Source organism: Crotalus tigris, unplaced genomic scaffold (assembly GCF_016545835.1).
Source record: "Crotalus tigris isolate CLP2741 ecotype Arizona unplaced genomic scaffold, ASM1654583v1 scf7180000019060.718356, whole genome shotgun sequence".
In the NCBI taxonomy this organism is placed as follows: Eukaryota; Metazoa; Chordata; class Lepidosauria; order Squamata; family Viperidae; genus Crotalus; species Crotalus tigris.
Genome location: NW_024097351.1, coordinates 579,414 through 597,118, shown reverse-complemented (window position 1 = coordinate 597,118; position 17,705 = coordinate 579,414). Strand labels below are relative to the sequence as shown.

The 17,705-nt window shown below is 40.0% G+C and overlaps 1 protein-coding gene across 1 annotated transcript in view; it reads left to right on the top strand.

The window, feature by feature from the left end:
* Positions 1 to 17,705, top strand: part of CACNA2D2 (calcium voltage-gated channel auxiliary subunit alpha2delta 2) — a 238,555-nt gene that overhangs the window by 96,999 nt on the left and 123,851 nt on the right. Inside the window, exons 3-4 of the mRNA XM_039358660.1 lie at positions 3,691 to 3,822; positions 5,954 to 6,011. Coding sequence (XP_039214594.1) covers positions 3,691 to 3,822; positions 5,954 to 6,011 — 190 coding nt within the window. The remainder of the gene's footprint in view (positions 1 to 3,690; positions 3,823 to 5,953; positions 6,012 to 17,705) is intronic.

Here is a 17,705-nt window from a genome sequence, read left to right as displayed (position 1 = left end):
TATGTTCTAGTTTATATTTGATTCAGTTCCACCATGGATTCCAGCACGCCTGCAGGTCATTTAGCTTTAATAATTGCTAACTGTTAAAAGGGGGAAAAATCATATTGATTCAACCAGAATGTGCCCTCTGGTTTGTGTCCAACAATATATAACAGGTTTATGATAGGCATTGTGCTGTATTAGAGTAGAGCTTCCACAATCCATTAAACTGGAACATTGAGAGGTACATATTCCAAACATTTAACTGAAATCCCTTTTACCAGCTTTCTTTTTATTTCATTCCAAAAGGATTTGGAATGAGCAAAAAGCCAACCCCTAAATAATTATCTGTGAGCAGTACCAGTAAGAATTTAACCAGATCCTTGAAATTGTGTTTGCCAGAACTGTTGTCACAATTAGAAGAAAGCTAGTAGATTTCTTTAAACAGAATTAATAACAAGCACTGTTTTTTCTGTCTTCTGGTCAAGCAAATGATCTGTAATGATCGTTTGGGGTTAGATCAGACAATTATAAAGATAACATAGAACTAAATGCACACAGAGATTAGATGTTGTTTCTCAAAATATGTCATGACATTTGTTTATGCAACAACCAGCATTTGCTTAACTCAGAGCCAAAGAAACAGTGGACTCCAGAAGGATGAGAATAAGTATAAGCTCCCATTGCTTTTTGATCCAAGTTGCTTTTTCCTAAGGAGTTCTGCTGTGAACAGAAAATTGCTCACAATGTTTCTTCAACAGCCAACTTACAAGAGAACCTACCTCATGTGTTTTCAGAATACCACCTGAGCCGATCAACCCTAGACAATTAGGGGCAATATCTCCATAACATGATACAAAGCTTGATATTGTATGTGTAAACATTCACATTCACAGCCATTCTGACTTGAAGAACTGGGATAACTTGAAAACTGGATATAATTCTAGGATAATACTTAATGAAAGTAGAGTCTCCCATTTTATTTTAGTACTCTGGCACAGGTGCGAATGAGGAATTTCTTCTGGACCACATTCCAAATAGTGAAGGGCAAAGAGCTGGTCTTTTCTATCTCCTGAGGGTACACATGAAAGAGTGGTGCCTTTATACTCTTGGAAATATATTTGTATAATGACCAGTACAGCTGATGGGAAAGCCAAAGGTGACATCTGATATATTCAAGAGAATACATAGGAAATTGGCCCAGAATTCATACATAATACATTTGAGCATTTCCCAGAGGAGTTGCATCAGGAAACAGATGAGAGATGAAGGGATGTTCGTGTGAGCTAACAAAGGTGTGGAGTGCTGTTCTGTCCTGAATCCATCTTTTTGGGCAAGACTCCAGGGCCTGATAACATATTTTGTAATATCTTGGGCTCATGACTAAACATGAAGCTGTCTTCCATTTCCTTGGTGATAAAATGATGGAAATTTAGTTGCTGCTCTCTTGTAAAATATTTCAAGTATATATCTTGACTGCTTTTTAGTACTGATATCCTCTATCAGGGAAGAGTGACATGTGATCTCTTAAAAATGCATATGAGAGGTGGAGTAGAACAATAATTGTCAGTGGGGCTGGTGTTTCCTGTTCATCTTGCCAGCCGGTGCTCAAAATTCATCTCTCTCCCCAATCATCCAGCTGCCAGCTCCTCTCAGCTGCTGCTTTCTGGGATTTTCTCTCCCTCGAGTACTGTTACTGGCATCTTTTTGGGGGGTGGAAGATTCCTTTAAAAGAGAAAAGGAGCAGGCTGGCAGCGACAAGCACCAAATGTCTCTCTTCTACACATTGCTTAAATCCCAGCCCCAGCTGATTAATCATACAGTCAGGCTGCTTTGAGCTTATCACTTTCCTTAATAGCTGAATAATTTAAAGCCTCTGTTTGTCAGCGTCTTAATTGCTTTTGCATTAGACACAAAAGCCACCAAGAATGCAGAATGGGAATAACCTCAGTAGAGTCCCTTTATTTCTCTCATTTGGCCTCTCTTTTGAACTGGCTTATGGAGGGATAAACTTGGCTACCTACAGAATATTTCGCATCTGTATGGGGAACTAAGGGGACTATCATAGTACATGGGTTTTTATTCTTGGGAAGACTTTAAGATGGCCATAAAATTGTCATCCAGTCAAAGATGTCTGACTGTAATGGGGAGTACTGGGCAAGGACTGGGGAACTAGAAACAGTGACACGAAGAGGGTAAGACATTCTAGATTTATCCCCAGTGAAAGTGGGGAAAGGGGAATTTCTAGAGTTCTTCACTTGTTTTGGATTCTAGCTTCCATCAGCATGGTGAATAATATTCGCTTACTTATCTCTGAACCATGAGTTGAGTTGAGGGATGCAGTAGTCAGGATCACCAGGATTAAAAAGGGAAAGACCACATTTTTAAATAATGCTCCAAGTCATCAAAATACAGACAAAATATCCTTTCCCTTAGCTACCCTGTTGTTGTTTTAAAAGTGTTGCAAACTATCTTGCTAAGCCTTAAAGCTGCACTACCAAATGTTGGTGGTGAGCGCACCAGGAAGGGAGGGGCACACATAGACTGCCATGCTACAATGCCATTGCCTTCTCAGATTGGATGCTATCAATATACATGGAGATGATGTGGGTTGAGTTATCAGATAGCACTTCTCCTTCCAAGTCTCAGATGAACATTGCACAACCCTCAAAATTATTACATCTGGTGGGAGGGCTCAATTTAAATTTTGATAGTTTATAGCTACTTTGTAGGTAATCTCTTTTATTAATTTCTCTGTGTATATTATTATATTATGTTATAATCATGTTATATTACATTATATGCGATACATCACAAATTGTACTATGCCAGAAAACTAATTCCTTACTGTACACATTATCAAATGGTTTTATATTTTATGGTTATTTCCTTTTAGAACCAACAAACAAAAGCTCTCCGTTTCAACTTATTCTAGTCTAAGAGCATCTCACTTGGTTCTGTGTATAATGTTTTGCTACGTAGTTATTAAATCTAATGTGTTAAAGCATTTATACCACCCATGTCTCTTTGGACTTCGTCTCAGACACAGTCAATTGATTATCACTGCTCTTAATAAATACTTCGGTTGATGTTTGATTATAATAAATCCATTTATGCATGGTATTTTCATGAAATCATTACCTTGATAATAGCACTGATAGTGTCCTTCATGGCTGGCCTTCTGATGGCAGGCAAAAACATTTACCTTTAAACAGGTGCTTGGCTTACAGACTTGATTTGTTTTTTTCTGCTGTTCTGAATTTTAAATTCTGTTTTAATTTAATGAAGTTTTAAGTGGCCTTTTGGGGAGTATGTTCTTATTTGGCTTTTAGTTGTTTTCAGGTTTGGTTTTGTTTTTACTACTATTAGGCACTTCCTATTCCATCTCTGATAGAAAGGTGGTCTGTAAATAAGCAATATAAACAAGAGGTCAAGGAATGGTCCCACTGAAGAGAGATAGCCTGCATGCAGCTATATTGTTGTGACAAATTGATGATAATCAGCTCCACAAGAGATGCTGGGCATTGCCAGGAACAATCCTTCAGCTGATGTCACTCTTCACAGCTCTCCTAATGGAGTGAATATATCCTGCTAATGGAGGGCATATATCCTTTCACAAAAGCAACTCACATTCTTTCCTTGGCAGAGAACAATCACATTTGTCAAAGAGGTCTCTAGACCTTAAGCACACTTGTTCCCTCTTTTTTGCAGCCACTGTAATTCTCAATGAACTGAATTGGACAGAAGCCTTAGAGGATGTGTTTGTGGAAAACAGAAAAGAAGACTCGTCTCTGCTGTGGCAAGTCTTTGGCAGTGCTACAGGGGTAACCCGCTTCTATCCAGGTTTGTGCCATTCTCAATTAACAGAGTGAAAATATAATTTGAACAGTGGCGTTGCATTTAAACATTTGGGATTTGAGGACAGAACTTTTACAGTAGGAGTAGAAGCACAATCATGGCTTTCACATTAGAAGAAGTAAAGTGCACTACTTTCCCAATCATCCTAGGCCACTCATTGTTAGGGACGGGCCATTGTTACTGTTCTTCCTAATAGGATAGATAAGAGCTTCTTTGCTAGATAATAATGAAGTCTCTGCCTTCTTTATTTCTCTGCCCTCCCTTTTGATTCCAGATATCAAGGTATGGCCAGCCCCACTAAGTAGATCAGACCTTGAAATCAACCCCACAGGAAGGTTAAACGTACTTTTATTGAGCCTGGCTACAGTATCAGAATCTTTCTCCTCCTTTTTCTTATACACCAGTGAATTAGAGAGGCATGTACCTGAGCCATTTCCTAATATTCTCTCATTAAAAATTGCTTCCGCCCCTTTTGCCTAGCTAACAGTTCCTGTATATTTCCATCAAGGTCATCTTTTTTATTCTCTTCACATGGTAGCAATGTCAGAGAAGGAGGTTGATTGGTCCTCTTGTGCTCTGCCAACCACCAAATATTTGAGGTAACTTATGACATCCATGGGCAACTTTTAGAGAATCAGCAAGGTTTGTGACCTTTTATTTGCCTGCCTTTTCACAAAATATCTGGGATTTTTATACATTGGCCAACTACTATTTTAATTTCCACACTGACCACATTAGGGATGTTACGCAAATTAAAATGCGGTGTCCGCTGGACCTACTTTAAATCTGACAGGGCATTGCCCATGGTTCTTTTGGAAGCACTTATCATTATTGGCCAGGACCAAGGTCCATGCGGACAAAGAGGGGATGTCTATGGGAAATATCATGGATTTGAGGAGTTGAAGGTCTAGCAGCACCCAGGAAGAAAGGAAAGGAAATCAGCCCACCACTGAATAATCACTTCAGCCTAGGGGAGGAGGTAGCATGAGAAAGAGACCCAAAGCAACTCTGCCTTAATTTCAGTAGGTGCAGGATGATCTGGAGAAGTGCTGGAGTGGGCTTGCAAGAGCCTGGATTTTGTTGTACTAGCAATAAAGTTCTTTGCAGAAGACCCAGTGGTTTTTGTTTCCTAACCTTGTTTGCATTTATTTAGAGAGAACTAGGACACCGAGGTTCATATTTATTTGTTTGTTTGTTTAATTAATTAATTAAACAAGTAATTTGAATGCTGGCCAATTCCTAGCAATAAAAATCTATGAAGGGGAATGTGAAGCCTTTTAAAATACCATGCTAATCCTTCTGTAAGGATTACACTACAGTATCAACCTTATAAAAATGGTGAGAAATCACACCATTCATTTTCAGTATTCATCCCCTGGTTTTCAGTAGCAGAGTCTCGGATATTCTGCTGGCCATAAAAATTTGGATTGCAAACCTATTTGAAGTTCTGAGGCTGCTGACTGCTTTCTTAGATCTACTGGCTTTGATAAAGTCATATTTTCTCTGCTTGAAAATGCTATTCTGAATTCCTGAGAAGTATGAAAAATATAAATGGCAATAAACATATCATTCATATGAATCTTCAAAGAATTCTGAGGCAAGAATAGAAAAGTTCTGTCAAGAGTCCCAAGGTCCAACTGCCAGTTAAACTGGGAAGCCCAGTAAAGCCCTCCATTACTATATACACCTTGTGATTATTTATCAAAATAGCAAAATGTGTATTTTCAAAGGAGGGAGAAACAAAAGAGATGTATTTGGCTGAAATGTAAACTGCTTTCTAATTCACATGTTCCAAAATAAAGAACAGTGTTTGAAGTGTGCAAAAAAACCCAAAAAACTTCAAATATTTCAGATTAATATGGGCCTTAGACACATTTCTTTCAGATCCAGTACATTGTGACAATAAGTATTTGAATAACACAAAGTTACAGCTGCTTTTCTTCCCAGTTTCATATTTTCCAGTGTTGTTGTTGCTTAATACCACTTTTAGCAGAGAAATCTTTCCATGTCAGCTTTGCTCTATCTCTCTTTCACTCCTCAAGTTCCCTCATATCAACACATTTGATACCTCAAAAATCATTATATTATATATTTTTACTGCTTTTTTTCATTGCAGCTTCCCCATGGAGAGCCCCCAATAAGATTGACCTGTATGATGTCCGAAGAAGGCCTTGGTAAGTAGGGGGATATAGTGGAGTGGGTAGTTATTACGCTGCATATTTGAGAAAGAATAAAACAACTTAGCACAAAATTGAGACTAATGGACCAGTTCAAAATTTAAGTGAGTTTATTTATTATTGTTATACTTTAATCTTCTTTGGAGAAAAATCAGAGGCTCTTCTCTCAGTCTTCCAGGAAATACCTTTCTCTGGCATAGTATAGGTGGAGCTAAGACATGCCTAGATTTAACAATTTTTTTTTTCAAATACTTAAGCAATATACAGTCTCAGGTTTTACTGAGATGAGCAACAACTGCCCCCCCCCAATGGTAGTATTATAATAGAGTTTGAAACTCTATCCATACTCAGGGCACATGGACTATGCGATTTGCTATTCTATTTTCCTTCTTCAATCAGCAAATCATGAGGTGTACTGAGATACTGGAGATAGGTTTAAAGGGGAGAGAAGAGAAAGAGAAAAGGTCTCTAAATGGAGCACATGCATTGCAGAAGAATTAGATTACATCAAATAGATATTAGCAAGAGCTATAGATGACCCAAACCAGAAGAGGTTCCAGGAGCAAGCAAACTGTGATGGTTTAATATATTACTTCTCATTATAGCCCTGATCTAGACTGGGAGGAGGGCTGCTTGAGATTTTTATTGCCAGAAATGATTCAAATATTGTTTTTTGAATGAAGTACTTTTTGGACAGTTTAAATTACAGGCATGGGGAAGATCAAACTACCTCTCCCCTACACAAATTAAGATCTTGAATTATATTAGGGCCCCATGCTTAGTTCAGATTATTTTTTTAAAAAATGCTGTAGCTTTTCTATTCTTTTGAAGTAATGTAGAATTCATCTTTGTGACAATTTCTTTTAACCACAGCAATTGCATTGGAATTAAAAGTATTAGACTGAGGAAGTTAAGTTGCATTTTCTCAGCAACAATATACGGTACTGAAGTTTCATCACTAAAACGAAAGATGCAATATTCACTTCATAATAAACTATTGCTTGTGAGTCTGGATCCCCTTTCTTAAATGAATAATACATATGCATTTATTTGCCAGGCAAGCAAACAATTGTCTTAAAACAATATGTCAAACAATAATATCCATGGGAGGGAGATTTTAAAAAGGCAAGATGGAGGATGCAGTTTTGCAACACAAGTCCCAGCTCTTTTGTATATTCTTTGATTTTGTAACACATCTACCCTCTTTTGACACCTTCCTATGAATACCAAAGTTCCAAAGAAAATAACTGAACAAAATCTCAGAGACAATTTCTCCTGTTACTTTGTCTTTGAACTGTGGAGATAGTATCTCCATCATTTCATTGTTCATGTTTCTGAATATCAGACATGTGCTACAATTTTGGTTCAAGTTAGTTTCCTGTGAGTTGCACTCATTTTTTATATAGTACCTAAGCATAGTTGTAAATAAAACCTGTGATGTCATCAGGAGTCCTTGGCCATCTTTGGATGTTACATTTAATCAGAAATCCTAACGTAATATGCCACAATGCCATGAAGTACTATGCTAGTAAATTCAGCTCCACCTCTCCTTTAAAACCAGGTGAGCAAAGCAAGCAGGCCTACCTCCATATTTTCTACAAAACCAGGTTTAAGTATGTCTAAAATTCCATGATGGTAAGACAGCTTTAAAATTGCTATATATCTTAGGTTATCTCACTTTATCAACTTACCAATATTGGACATCACATGAATTTTCCTGGTTTGATCACCTAATTCTCTCATATAAAGGGAAAACATTGAAATGAGGATATTGTGATTTCGTAAATTATCATTTCTGATTGTACAGACTAGTAAAAGAATATTTAGTCATACTTTTGGAGATCATTATCTGAAGCAACCAAGAGATTCTGATCAGAATATTTTTTTTCCCATTTTATTTCTTTTGTGGGTTTGGTAAGAGAGAAGAGAAAAAGTGGGAAGAACACTTAGAATACCGCATCCAGTTTTGGTCACTATATTATAAAAAAGATGTAGAAACTCTGGAAAGAGTGCAGAAAAAAAGCAGCAGAGATGTTTAGGTGACTGGAGGTTAAAACATATGAAGAATGGTTGCAGGAATTGGGTTTGCCTAATCTAGTGAAAAGAAGGATTTGGGTGATAGGATAGCAGTGCTCCAGTATTTGAGGGGCTGCCACAAAGAAGATGGGGGGGGGGGGTGTCGACCAATTTCCCAATGCACCAGAAGGCAAGACAAGAAACAATGGAGAGAAACTAATCAAGGAGAGAAGCAACCTGGAATTAAGGAGAAATTTCCTAACAGTGAGAACAATTAGTCAGTGGAACGGCTTGCCTCCAGAAGTTGTAGGTGCTCTATCACTGGAGGCTTTTAAGAAGAGAATGGACAGCCACTTGTCTGGAATGGTATAGGGTCTTCTTGTTGTGGAGGGAGCTGGTCTAGAAGACCTCCAAAGTCACTTCCAACTGTTATTCTGTTATTTATTACGTTATAATCTATTTCTGCAGAACATTATTACAATGACACATGCTGGCACATATGCAGAAACACACACACCATCTTCTACCCCGTTCTTTATAGAAAGAAAAGGATTTGTGGCAGGAAAAAATGGCAGGAAATAGATCACACATGAGAGAAAATCTGTGTCACGTAGAGCAGCATTTCCTATAAGGAGATGCTTATAAAATGGCTGCTAGAAGGTAGCAAAAGGAATTAGAGAAGGGAGGGACTCCACAACCCTTCTGGGCCTCTCTTCAACTTTTCTGCTTCTGTAAATGCTCTCAAATATCTTGAGCTAGCAGAGCATTTGGAGTAATGAAATGTAAATGAGTGCGGTACTTCCACTCCAAGGGTCTATTAAACTGAAGTAGGGCTTACTCAGGCCATGGGTGTGTGCAGCCATCCAGAAGACTCTCTCCCCCCCTTCCTGACACCTTTCTGTCTCTCTGCTTCCTCCCTCCTTCCTTCCACTAGTCTGTATGAAATTCCAGGTCTGTGAGCAGCCAGCTCTGTCCAATTTTCATTTCACACATCGTTGCCATTGGAAAATGGATACAATAACACAGACAGGGGCATCCAAGCTGCAGCTCTCATCTGCTTCGGCTTCTTCTCCTCCCTCCCATTGTGTCTCAGGAGAAAAGTGGGAGCCCAGCCAGGGAAGATGGAGAGATGATAACCTTAGATACAGATAAAAGAGGCAGGAATCCTCCGTTTTTCCCAACCAAGTTGCAATTGTAAATTTTGTCTTATTTTGCAGGCAGCTTGGTTTGGGCTTTCACCTTAGGCAGTAGCAGGGAGACAAAAACAGAAAAACAAACGTTTCTCAATCTAGAAGGACAGAGAGATAAATACCTCGCATGGTGACAGATTGCATTTCAGTGAAAACTGCAATCGTCAATTTAGCCACACAGCAAGTTAAGTATGATTGAATCAGTTAGGAGTAGCCCAGGTAAAGGTGCTGATTTAGCAATACTAATTATGCCTGGGCAAATGCAGAGTGCTTCAGATTTAATTTTCCTCTATATTTATTTTGAAGCTTTTGTAAACTGGGCGAAAAGGACTGGTCTCCTACAGACATAGTACATACACAGACACAGAAAGGAAATTACAATGCCTTTGCCTTGTAAATGGAAGGATAAGCAGTCTTCTTTTTAACACTTCATTTCACCTCTGTCTAAAAAGGCCTGTTTGTCTTTTCCCACAAGAGGTGATTGGTCTTCCTTGTACTATCTGCTTTTTCTCTCACCTGAGAGACTACATTTCTTGTTCAAACAAGCGTTAGTAGCCTGCAAAAATAGGAAGGGGGCAGCATGTTGAGCAGGAAATCCTGGCTGGATAGCAAAAAGAAGGAAAAGTAGAGTATTCCATTTATTTGTTTGCTCATTTTTGACATTTATATAACCACCCATCTCACAATAAAGTGATTCTAGCTAGCTTACAATTAAAAAAAATATTAATATCCAAATTTTAAAAACTACATTAAAAAGCATCAGCAATATTTTTATTAATGATAGTGAATTGCTGTTTAAAACAATGCAACCATTTCATCAACTTATTGTGGCCTTGAAATCTCCAGACCTGCTGACACCCCTGTTTAAGGGACTTTTGGAAGGATGTCAAGGATGGAATCAATCTCACCTTGGGGGGTGGGGCAGGATGATATTCCGCAAGGTGGGTGCCACCTCTTGGGTCCCACCAGCTGAAGTTTTTTACAGATGGGACTGGCAGCATACCTCTTCTGCCAGCCCTGACTGGATGGACAAAAGTAATTGGGTGGAGGTAGTCCCTCAAATAATCCAGCCCTAGGGCTTTAAAGGTCAAAATCAACATCTTGAATTGGACCCAAAAGAAAACTGGAAACTGTACAGCTCACAGAGCAGAGGTGTAACAACTACCTTTCTAGCAGCATACATAACTATCTGCATCACTGCATTTTGCACCTGCTGAAGCTCACGGAAACTCTTCAAGTGTAGCCCTATGTAGACTGCATTATAGCAGTCCATTCAGGAGGTAACTAGGGCATATATGACTGTGAGCAGAGCATTTTGGTCCAGGAATGGGCAGACGGGGCACATAGCGTAAAGCTGTGCAAAAGTCCTTCTAAATACCCACATCCCACTGCTGCTCAGTCAGGAGTTGTGAATGTAGGAGGACCCTCCTTTAAGTTGCACACTGGCTCTGTTTGGGGTAGTTCAACCCCATTCAGTCCAAAAATGGCATGATCCCTGAGCTGGAGGACCCAAAACCCAGGGTCAGTCAGTATTGACAGAGTTCAGCTGAAGCCTGTTATTCACATCCAAGTCCCCAGACCCTCCAGGTACCAGGATAGGACATCAACACTGCTTAAATTTCCAGGGGCAGAATATACAGAACAGATTATTTCAACCAATGATTTCATGGAGATGTTAAATAGGAAAAGGAGGAGCACTGAACCCTGTAGAATCCCACAGTATAGAGACTGAGGGTGGAAATCTCTCGTCTCCAATTATCACCATCTGGAAATGGACCCAGAGAAAGGAAGACAGCCAGCATGTACAATGCCACCCACCCCCAATCCCTGGAGCTGATCCAAAAGAATACCATAGTTGATGATATTAAAGGTCATTGAGAGATCAAGCGGGGTGAGGATGGATGCACAGCTTTTATCCCTCTCTCAGCAGAGATCCATCAAAAGTACAACAGATGCCATTTCTGTCACATATAAAGGCCTGGCTGAAAATGAGCCATCTAATTTACTTCATCCTATGTCATCTGAATCTGCTGTGTGACCAGCTTCTCAATTGCCTTCTCCTAAAAAGGGGACATTACATACTGGACAAAAATTTCCACTAGGGTGAAATCCAGCAGTAGTTTATTGAGGAAGGGAGAGACCAGCACCTCTTTAAGGGGTAGAGAAAAATTCCCTCAATCATGGAAAAATTTATCACTGCTAGAGCCCACCGACATGATATCTTCCTGGCAGTTTTTGTTAGCCAGAGGATGTATGGATCCAGAGAGCAGATGGCCAAGCTATGAGTCCACTTCCTCAGGCCCAACAGTTTCAAACTATTCCCAGACAACAAGACAAGACTCTGCCATGGCTGTCATAGAACTCCTGAGCTAACTCCAACCCCATTCTCAGGGAAGATAGGTTAAAATCCCCTAAAAGACCATAAGTCTGAGCAATTTTACCACTGTAGCAATAGCAATAGCACTTAGACTTATATATTGCTTCCCAGTGCTTTACAGCCCTCTCTAAGCAGTTTTAACAGAGTCGGCATATTGTCCCCAGCCATCTGGGTCCTCATTTTACTGACCACTGAAGTATGGAAGGCTGAGTCAACCCTGAGCCAATGAGACTCGAACTGCCAAACTGCTGGCAGCCAGGAGTCAGCAGAAGTAGCCTGCAGTACTGCATTCTAACCGCTGCGCCACCAGGGCTGTAATGGAATGTATGGGTGATATTAGCAATAGCAATAGCACTTAGACTTTACAGCACTCTTTAAGCATTTTACAGAGTCAGCATTTTGCTCCCAACAATCTGGATCCTCATTTTACCAACCTTGGAAGAATGGAAGGCTGAGTCAACCTTGAGCTAGTCAGGATCGAACTCCAGGCTGTGGGCAGAGTTTGCCTGAAATACTGCTTTGTACCACTGCACCATTACGATTCCTATTTAAGAAATAGGAGAAGATGTACTGCCTAGGAAACAATCAAATAAGAGGGGCAGGACCGTTCAGTCACTTAATGGTCACTGAAAGAAACAAAGGAAGACTCTGCCCCAATGGAGCAATGGTTAAAAGGGGAGGGCAGAAAGTTTGTACTTTCAAGAGACTATTATTGTAGCCTTACAATAAAGTAAATTTAGTTTATCTAGCCATGTTTTCTGTCTGCTTTACCCAGAAAGGCCAACATCCACCAATCCAGAAATAATCAAGCAGCTCAGCAATAGAGACGCTAGTATAGTGGTTCTCAACCTTTTTAATGCCGCGACCCCAACCGGTCGTAAGTCGAGGACTACTCAACCGGTCATAAGTTGAGGACTATTCAAGTGGTGCAGCACCATTTGCAGAATGGGACTTTTGGTGGGCTCAGCAGGGCAGAGACAGCCTGGACAATTCCTATTGGCTTTTGAAAACCAATAGAATTAGACTCTATTCAAGAGAGTCTATTCTATTGGCTTTCAAAAGCCAATAGAATAAAAGGGAATAGCACAGCTAAGGAAAAGGGGAAAAAATGGTGGACTGTGTTGTTTGGCGACCCCCATGAAATGGTTGTTCGACCCCAAATGGGGTCCCGACCCACAGGTCGAGAACCACTGAGCTAGTACAATAGCAACAATCTCAACTAATCCCAAGACCTCAACATAATGAACAGGATCTTACATCCAGCAACCTGAAGAGCAGCACCAATAAAAACCTTAAAGAGATTCTTGGATGACAATTGCCACACCACTGTCCTGAGATCTCAGTTGATGCCACACCCAAAATCCAGCTGGGATATTTCTGAGAGAGGAACATCCTGCCACACACACTTTCTGGGTCCAGCCAGATTATCAGAACAATATCATAACCAGGCCACCCAGTCGCTCTCACTGGACTTGGAAGGGCTTCCTTAAACCATATCCTGTCTGATTTGGGGGTGGAGACAGTAACATTTCTTTGTATAAACAGCCAAAGTTTCCTTGAGTTCTAGCCCTTAAACTTCAGACCTTCTCCAAACCATGCAGAGCTACTACAGGCATGCAAAATATCTCTAGCCTTCTTTGGCTGGAATTGCTGGTCTGAGCTGCTTCATTCTGAAGGTGAATTATTATAGCTGCAAGGTAAAGGAGCTAAAAGTCAAGGCATATGACACAGATTTTAAGAAGAATCTCTTCCATACCAACAGTGAGACATGCTTTGAGTAGTGGACTAAAGGAGATTTTCACAAAACTATTTTGACCCCTTAATGGTCCTTAATGGGTTCATATCCAGTCCAACTTCCAAGATACCACTGAAATTACTTAAATATGAACAAAGAGGCTTCCGGCTATCATCATTTTGAATTAAGATAGTAAACTATATTTTTGATCATCTAAGCTCATAACACCTTCAGCTATCCAGAACCAAATATTCAAAGTATCATGAAAGAAGCAGTTTTTTTCTGTTTTACTCAAACTATAAATTGACCCTTACAAAAGAGAATTATAGATACAGTAGGATGTGCATTTATCTTAGCATTGCAAAACTAGATTGACCATAACAATCCATGATAGGCAAAGGCCTCTCTTAAAGAGGAAGCATAAGGACATTACTACATAAGGAAATTACCAGAAATGAATCTGTAGGGTAGGCTAAAGAGCATAGGCTGACATCCTTCCATTCAACTTTCATTCTAAGTTTATTTCTTTTTCCTAAACTTCTTACTTTTAAGAAAATGCTTCAGACAGTGCTTTGAAAAGGCTGACGCTTAAGAGCTATAAATAAATATCTTCAAACCTATACTTTCACTGTGGTCTATAATTCATATTATACACCCATTTTTAAACGGGAAAAAAATCAAATAATTATGTGTGGGGCAACAATTCCCTAAAGATTTTGTAGAACAGTCTTGGCAAGGACAGCATAATGCAAATTTCATTTTCAAGGCCTTCCTTATACAATACAATAGAGATAGTTTAAGGTATAGATTCTAGAACATAAAAAGAGTTATAACGGGTGCATTACATACAGCATGCTTTTTCCTGGGATTCAGTAAATTCCTCTGGAAGGTCCACATATACAATCTGAGTCAAGAACAGGCTCTCATGATTTCATGTTCTCTAGAAGTTGATAATAAGACCAAATGCTAGGTTCCGCTTAAAAGTAAATTCAGGGTCACCTCTTCCTTGGCCAGTTTAATTTTAAAGCATATTTATTTAGTGATGATGTGCCATTAAGTTGGTATTGATTCTTAATGACCAGACAGATGGATTTTCTGCAGAATGATCTGTCCCCAACCTGGCTCTTCATGTCTTCCATTAGAACAGCAGTCCCCAATCTTTGCAGCTTGGCAGCCCAGCTAGAGGGGGAGGGGAACTGGGCCAGGTGAGTGGTGGGCAGGCATGCACAGGTGCACTCACAGCCTTTGTGCGAGTGGCAGGCTGGCACGCATATGCACAGCTCAACTTACATGAGTGGTGAGCCAGCACATGCACACGAGTGCCCACTAGTCCATTGCTCATGCAAGTTAAGCTGTGCGCATGAGCTCCGGCCAACCACTCGCGTAGCCCAATTCGAAATAGGCCACGGTCCAATAGTGGGCCGCGGCCCCGGGGTTGGGGACCTCTGCATTAGAGTATCCATTATCTCAGTAATAGAGTCCTTCCACCATGCTGTTGGATGTCCTCTTTTTTTTCCCCTTTCATCTTTCCCCGCATTACAGCCTTTTCCAAATATCTAGGTTTTTGCATAATATGTCTAAAATATGAAATTTGAATCTGGTCATTTGTGCCTTGAAGAAGAACTCTGGGTTGATTTTTCTACGATTCATTTGCTTATTTTCTCAGCTGTTTATGGTATTTTCAGGAGTCTTCTCCCACACCAAAATTCAAAAGCATCAATACTCTTTCTATTCTGCTTCTTCATAGTCCAGCTTTTACTTCCAAGCAATATTATAGATAAAAAACATTGCCTGCATGATTCTGCCCCTGAATATCTTTTCCAAACCCTTCATTGCTACTTTACCTGAAGCTATTCTGTGATATTGCTTTGACTGTTGTTTCCTTTACTGTTGATAGTTGGCCCTCAAGGGGTCATTGCTCGACCCAACTAGCCTGGACAATTTTTATGCAGTCTCCAACCTTTCCTTTATAGGAAAGGTTGTGGAAAGTGTGGTTGCATTGCAGCTTCACAAAAACCCTGGATGACCCCTCAGTCAGGATTCAGGCTGGATTATGGGATTGAAACCACATTGACCACTGGAGAAAGTGGAATGGTCCTTGCTCTTCTTCACCCTCTGCATCCTTCGATACTATCAATCGTGGTATCTGTCTGGACTGGCTTCAGCAGTTTGGATAGTACTGTATTGCACTGGTTCTCCTTCCTCTGGGATCAGTTCCAACTGGCGTTGAAAGATCCAGCCTACAGCCTCTACTTTGTGAGGTGCCTTAGGGTTTGGTTCTTTCTCATTTCCTATTTAACATTTACATGAAACTTCTGGGTGGAGTCATCTGATAATTGGTGTGAGATATCATCAATGTGGTATTGATATCCAGTTTTATATTTTCATCCTGGACCACCTGAGTGATACCATGGATATCCTGTCCCAGTGCCTAGAAGGTTGTAGGGGCCTGGACAAAGTGCAGTGGGCTTCGATTCAACCCAGGCAAGAGTGAGTGACTCTAGAGATATTTAGGCCTCTTACACAATCTAGGGGTCTTTCCGGACTCATGGCTCCTGTTAGAAGAGTAGGTGACAGCTGTAGCTGGGAGAGCCTTTGTAAACTTTGGGTTGTGTGCCAGTTGCACCCATTCCTAGACCAAAAGGCTCTGCTGACAGTCAATCATGACTCTTGTTTGGATTACCGCAATGTGCTCTACATAGGGCTGCCTTTGAAAAACATTCAGAAGCGTCAACTGGTGCAAAATGTGACTGCACAGATAGTGGATGGTATTAGATATTTGACACATGTAATACCACTACTGCATGAATTACATTGGTTACTTGTGTGTTTCTGGGTGCAGTTCAAGGTGCTGATTATCAGCTTTAAAGCCTGTCATGGCTTGGAATCAGATTACCTGAGGATTGTCTTCACCAAGTGCTTTCTACCCATTTAATTTGATCTGGCAGGTTAGACAGGCTACAGGTTCCATCAGCTAAAGAATGTCAGCTGGTCAGTGTTTTGGAGAGTAGGAGATATGCCTTCTCTGGTGTAGCCCCTGCCCCCGGAACATTCTCCCTTCAGAGTTGAGGATAATCTCTGGGTCTCTTGAAGACCCAGCTTTCTATCTGGGTCTTTATTTCATTTTGTACTATGTTATAACTGCTTTTAATTTTGATGATTGTTTATCACCTGGAGTCATTTTTGTTTGAGATGGGCGATTATAGAAATTGAATGAATTTTTACTTAGCTGTTGGTACATGCAAGGCATAGGTAGTATGTATTAAATGATAAGTGACGCCAACAAGATGCAGAAAACTAATTGGCAGGTGTTGATGGATTTTCTTTCTACTGTACATTCACTTGTGGGGGGGGGGGTTTCCTCCTTAAATATTAGCTGGCCAGATGGGCAATTATACTTTCAGCCATGCTGTGTCACCTCTTGACAAATAGGATTGGCAGTGTGCACTCTGAATGATTGGATTTTCTTTGGCAAAAAATTAATGACCGCAACATTCTAGTTAATTGTTGACAATTGCTGCATATTCATTATTAACTTTCCTCATGTGGATTAAAGGGATGGATTATTAGAGAGAAAAGTAATACTGGGTCTTTTTTCAGAGAGCTTGCTAAGTGAGGGAATTGGTTGCCAGCAAAAGAGTCTTCTTTGTTCTGAAAGAAGCAAATGTTGTAACATATATCTGAATTCCTCTGGGACGGCACTTGGAGTTCCACTGCCTACTCCATTCCTATTGTGGAATAAGCCAATTGCCTTTATTCTCTTAATTTCATCTATTGGAAAATTCTCCTCATTGCCATTGTCTCTTTCTTTTTCTTTCTTTCTTTCTTTCTTTCTTTCTTTCTTTCTTTCTCTCCTTCACTCCAATAACTTTTTTTTCAAGAAAAGAAAAAAAAATGGGGAAGTATTTTTGCATTTTTCCCCTTTAAGAATAGAAATAATATGTCATTGAAGACTAGCTCTGCTATTATAGGATTAGCTGTCTCCCAAATGGGACATTTTGTTCAAAGAGGGGGCTTAGATGAGGAGGAAGGAGTTTTAAAAGACTACATCATCTTCCAACAGTTTCCACTGCTTTCTTGCAAATGAGCATTTCTCTGTAGTATGTTGCATGGTACCCTGAGCAGATTTTTCTCTTCCATCATATGTTTGAGTCTCATTTTTCCCTCTTGGTATAGGATCAGATCTGGTTTCTTTAACTTTCATCAGGACCTGTCATTTCTTCCTATCACTTCAATATTTTCAAGGAAATGGTTGAGACAGACTCAGATTGGCAATAGTAGTTCAAATGTATTCTACAGGAGGATTACTAGTTGGGTGTTTGAAGCAACAGTGGGTCATAGAGCTTTACAAAGGCTCTCACTGTACCATGGAT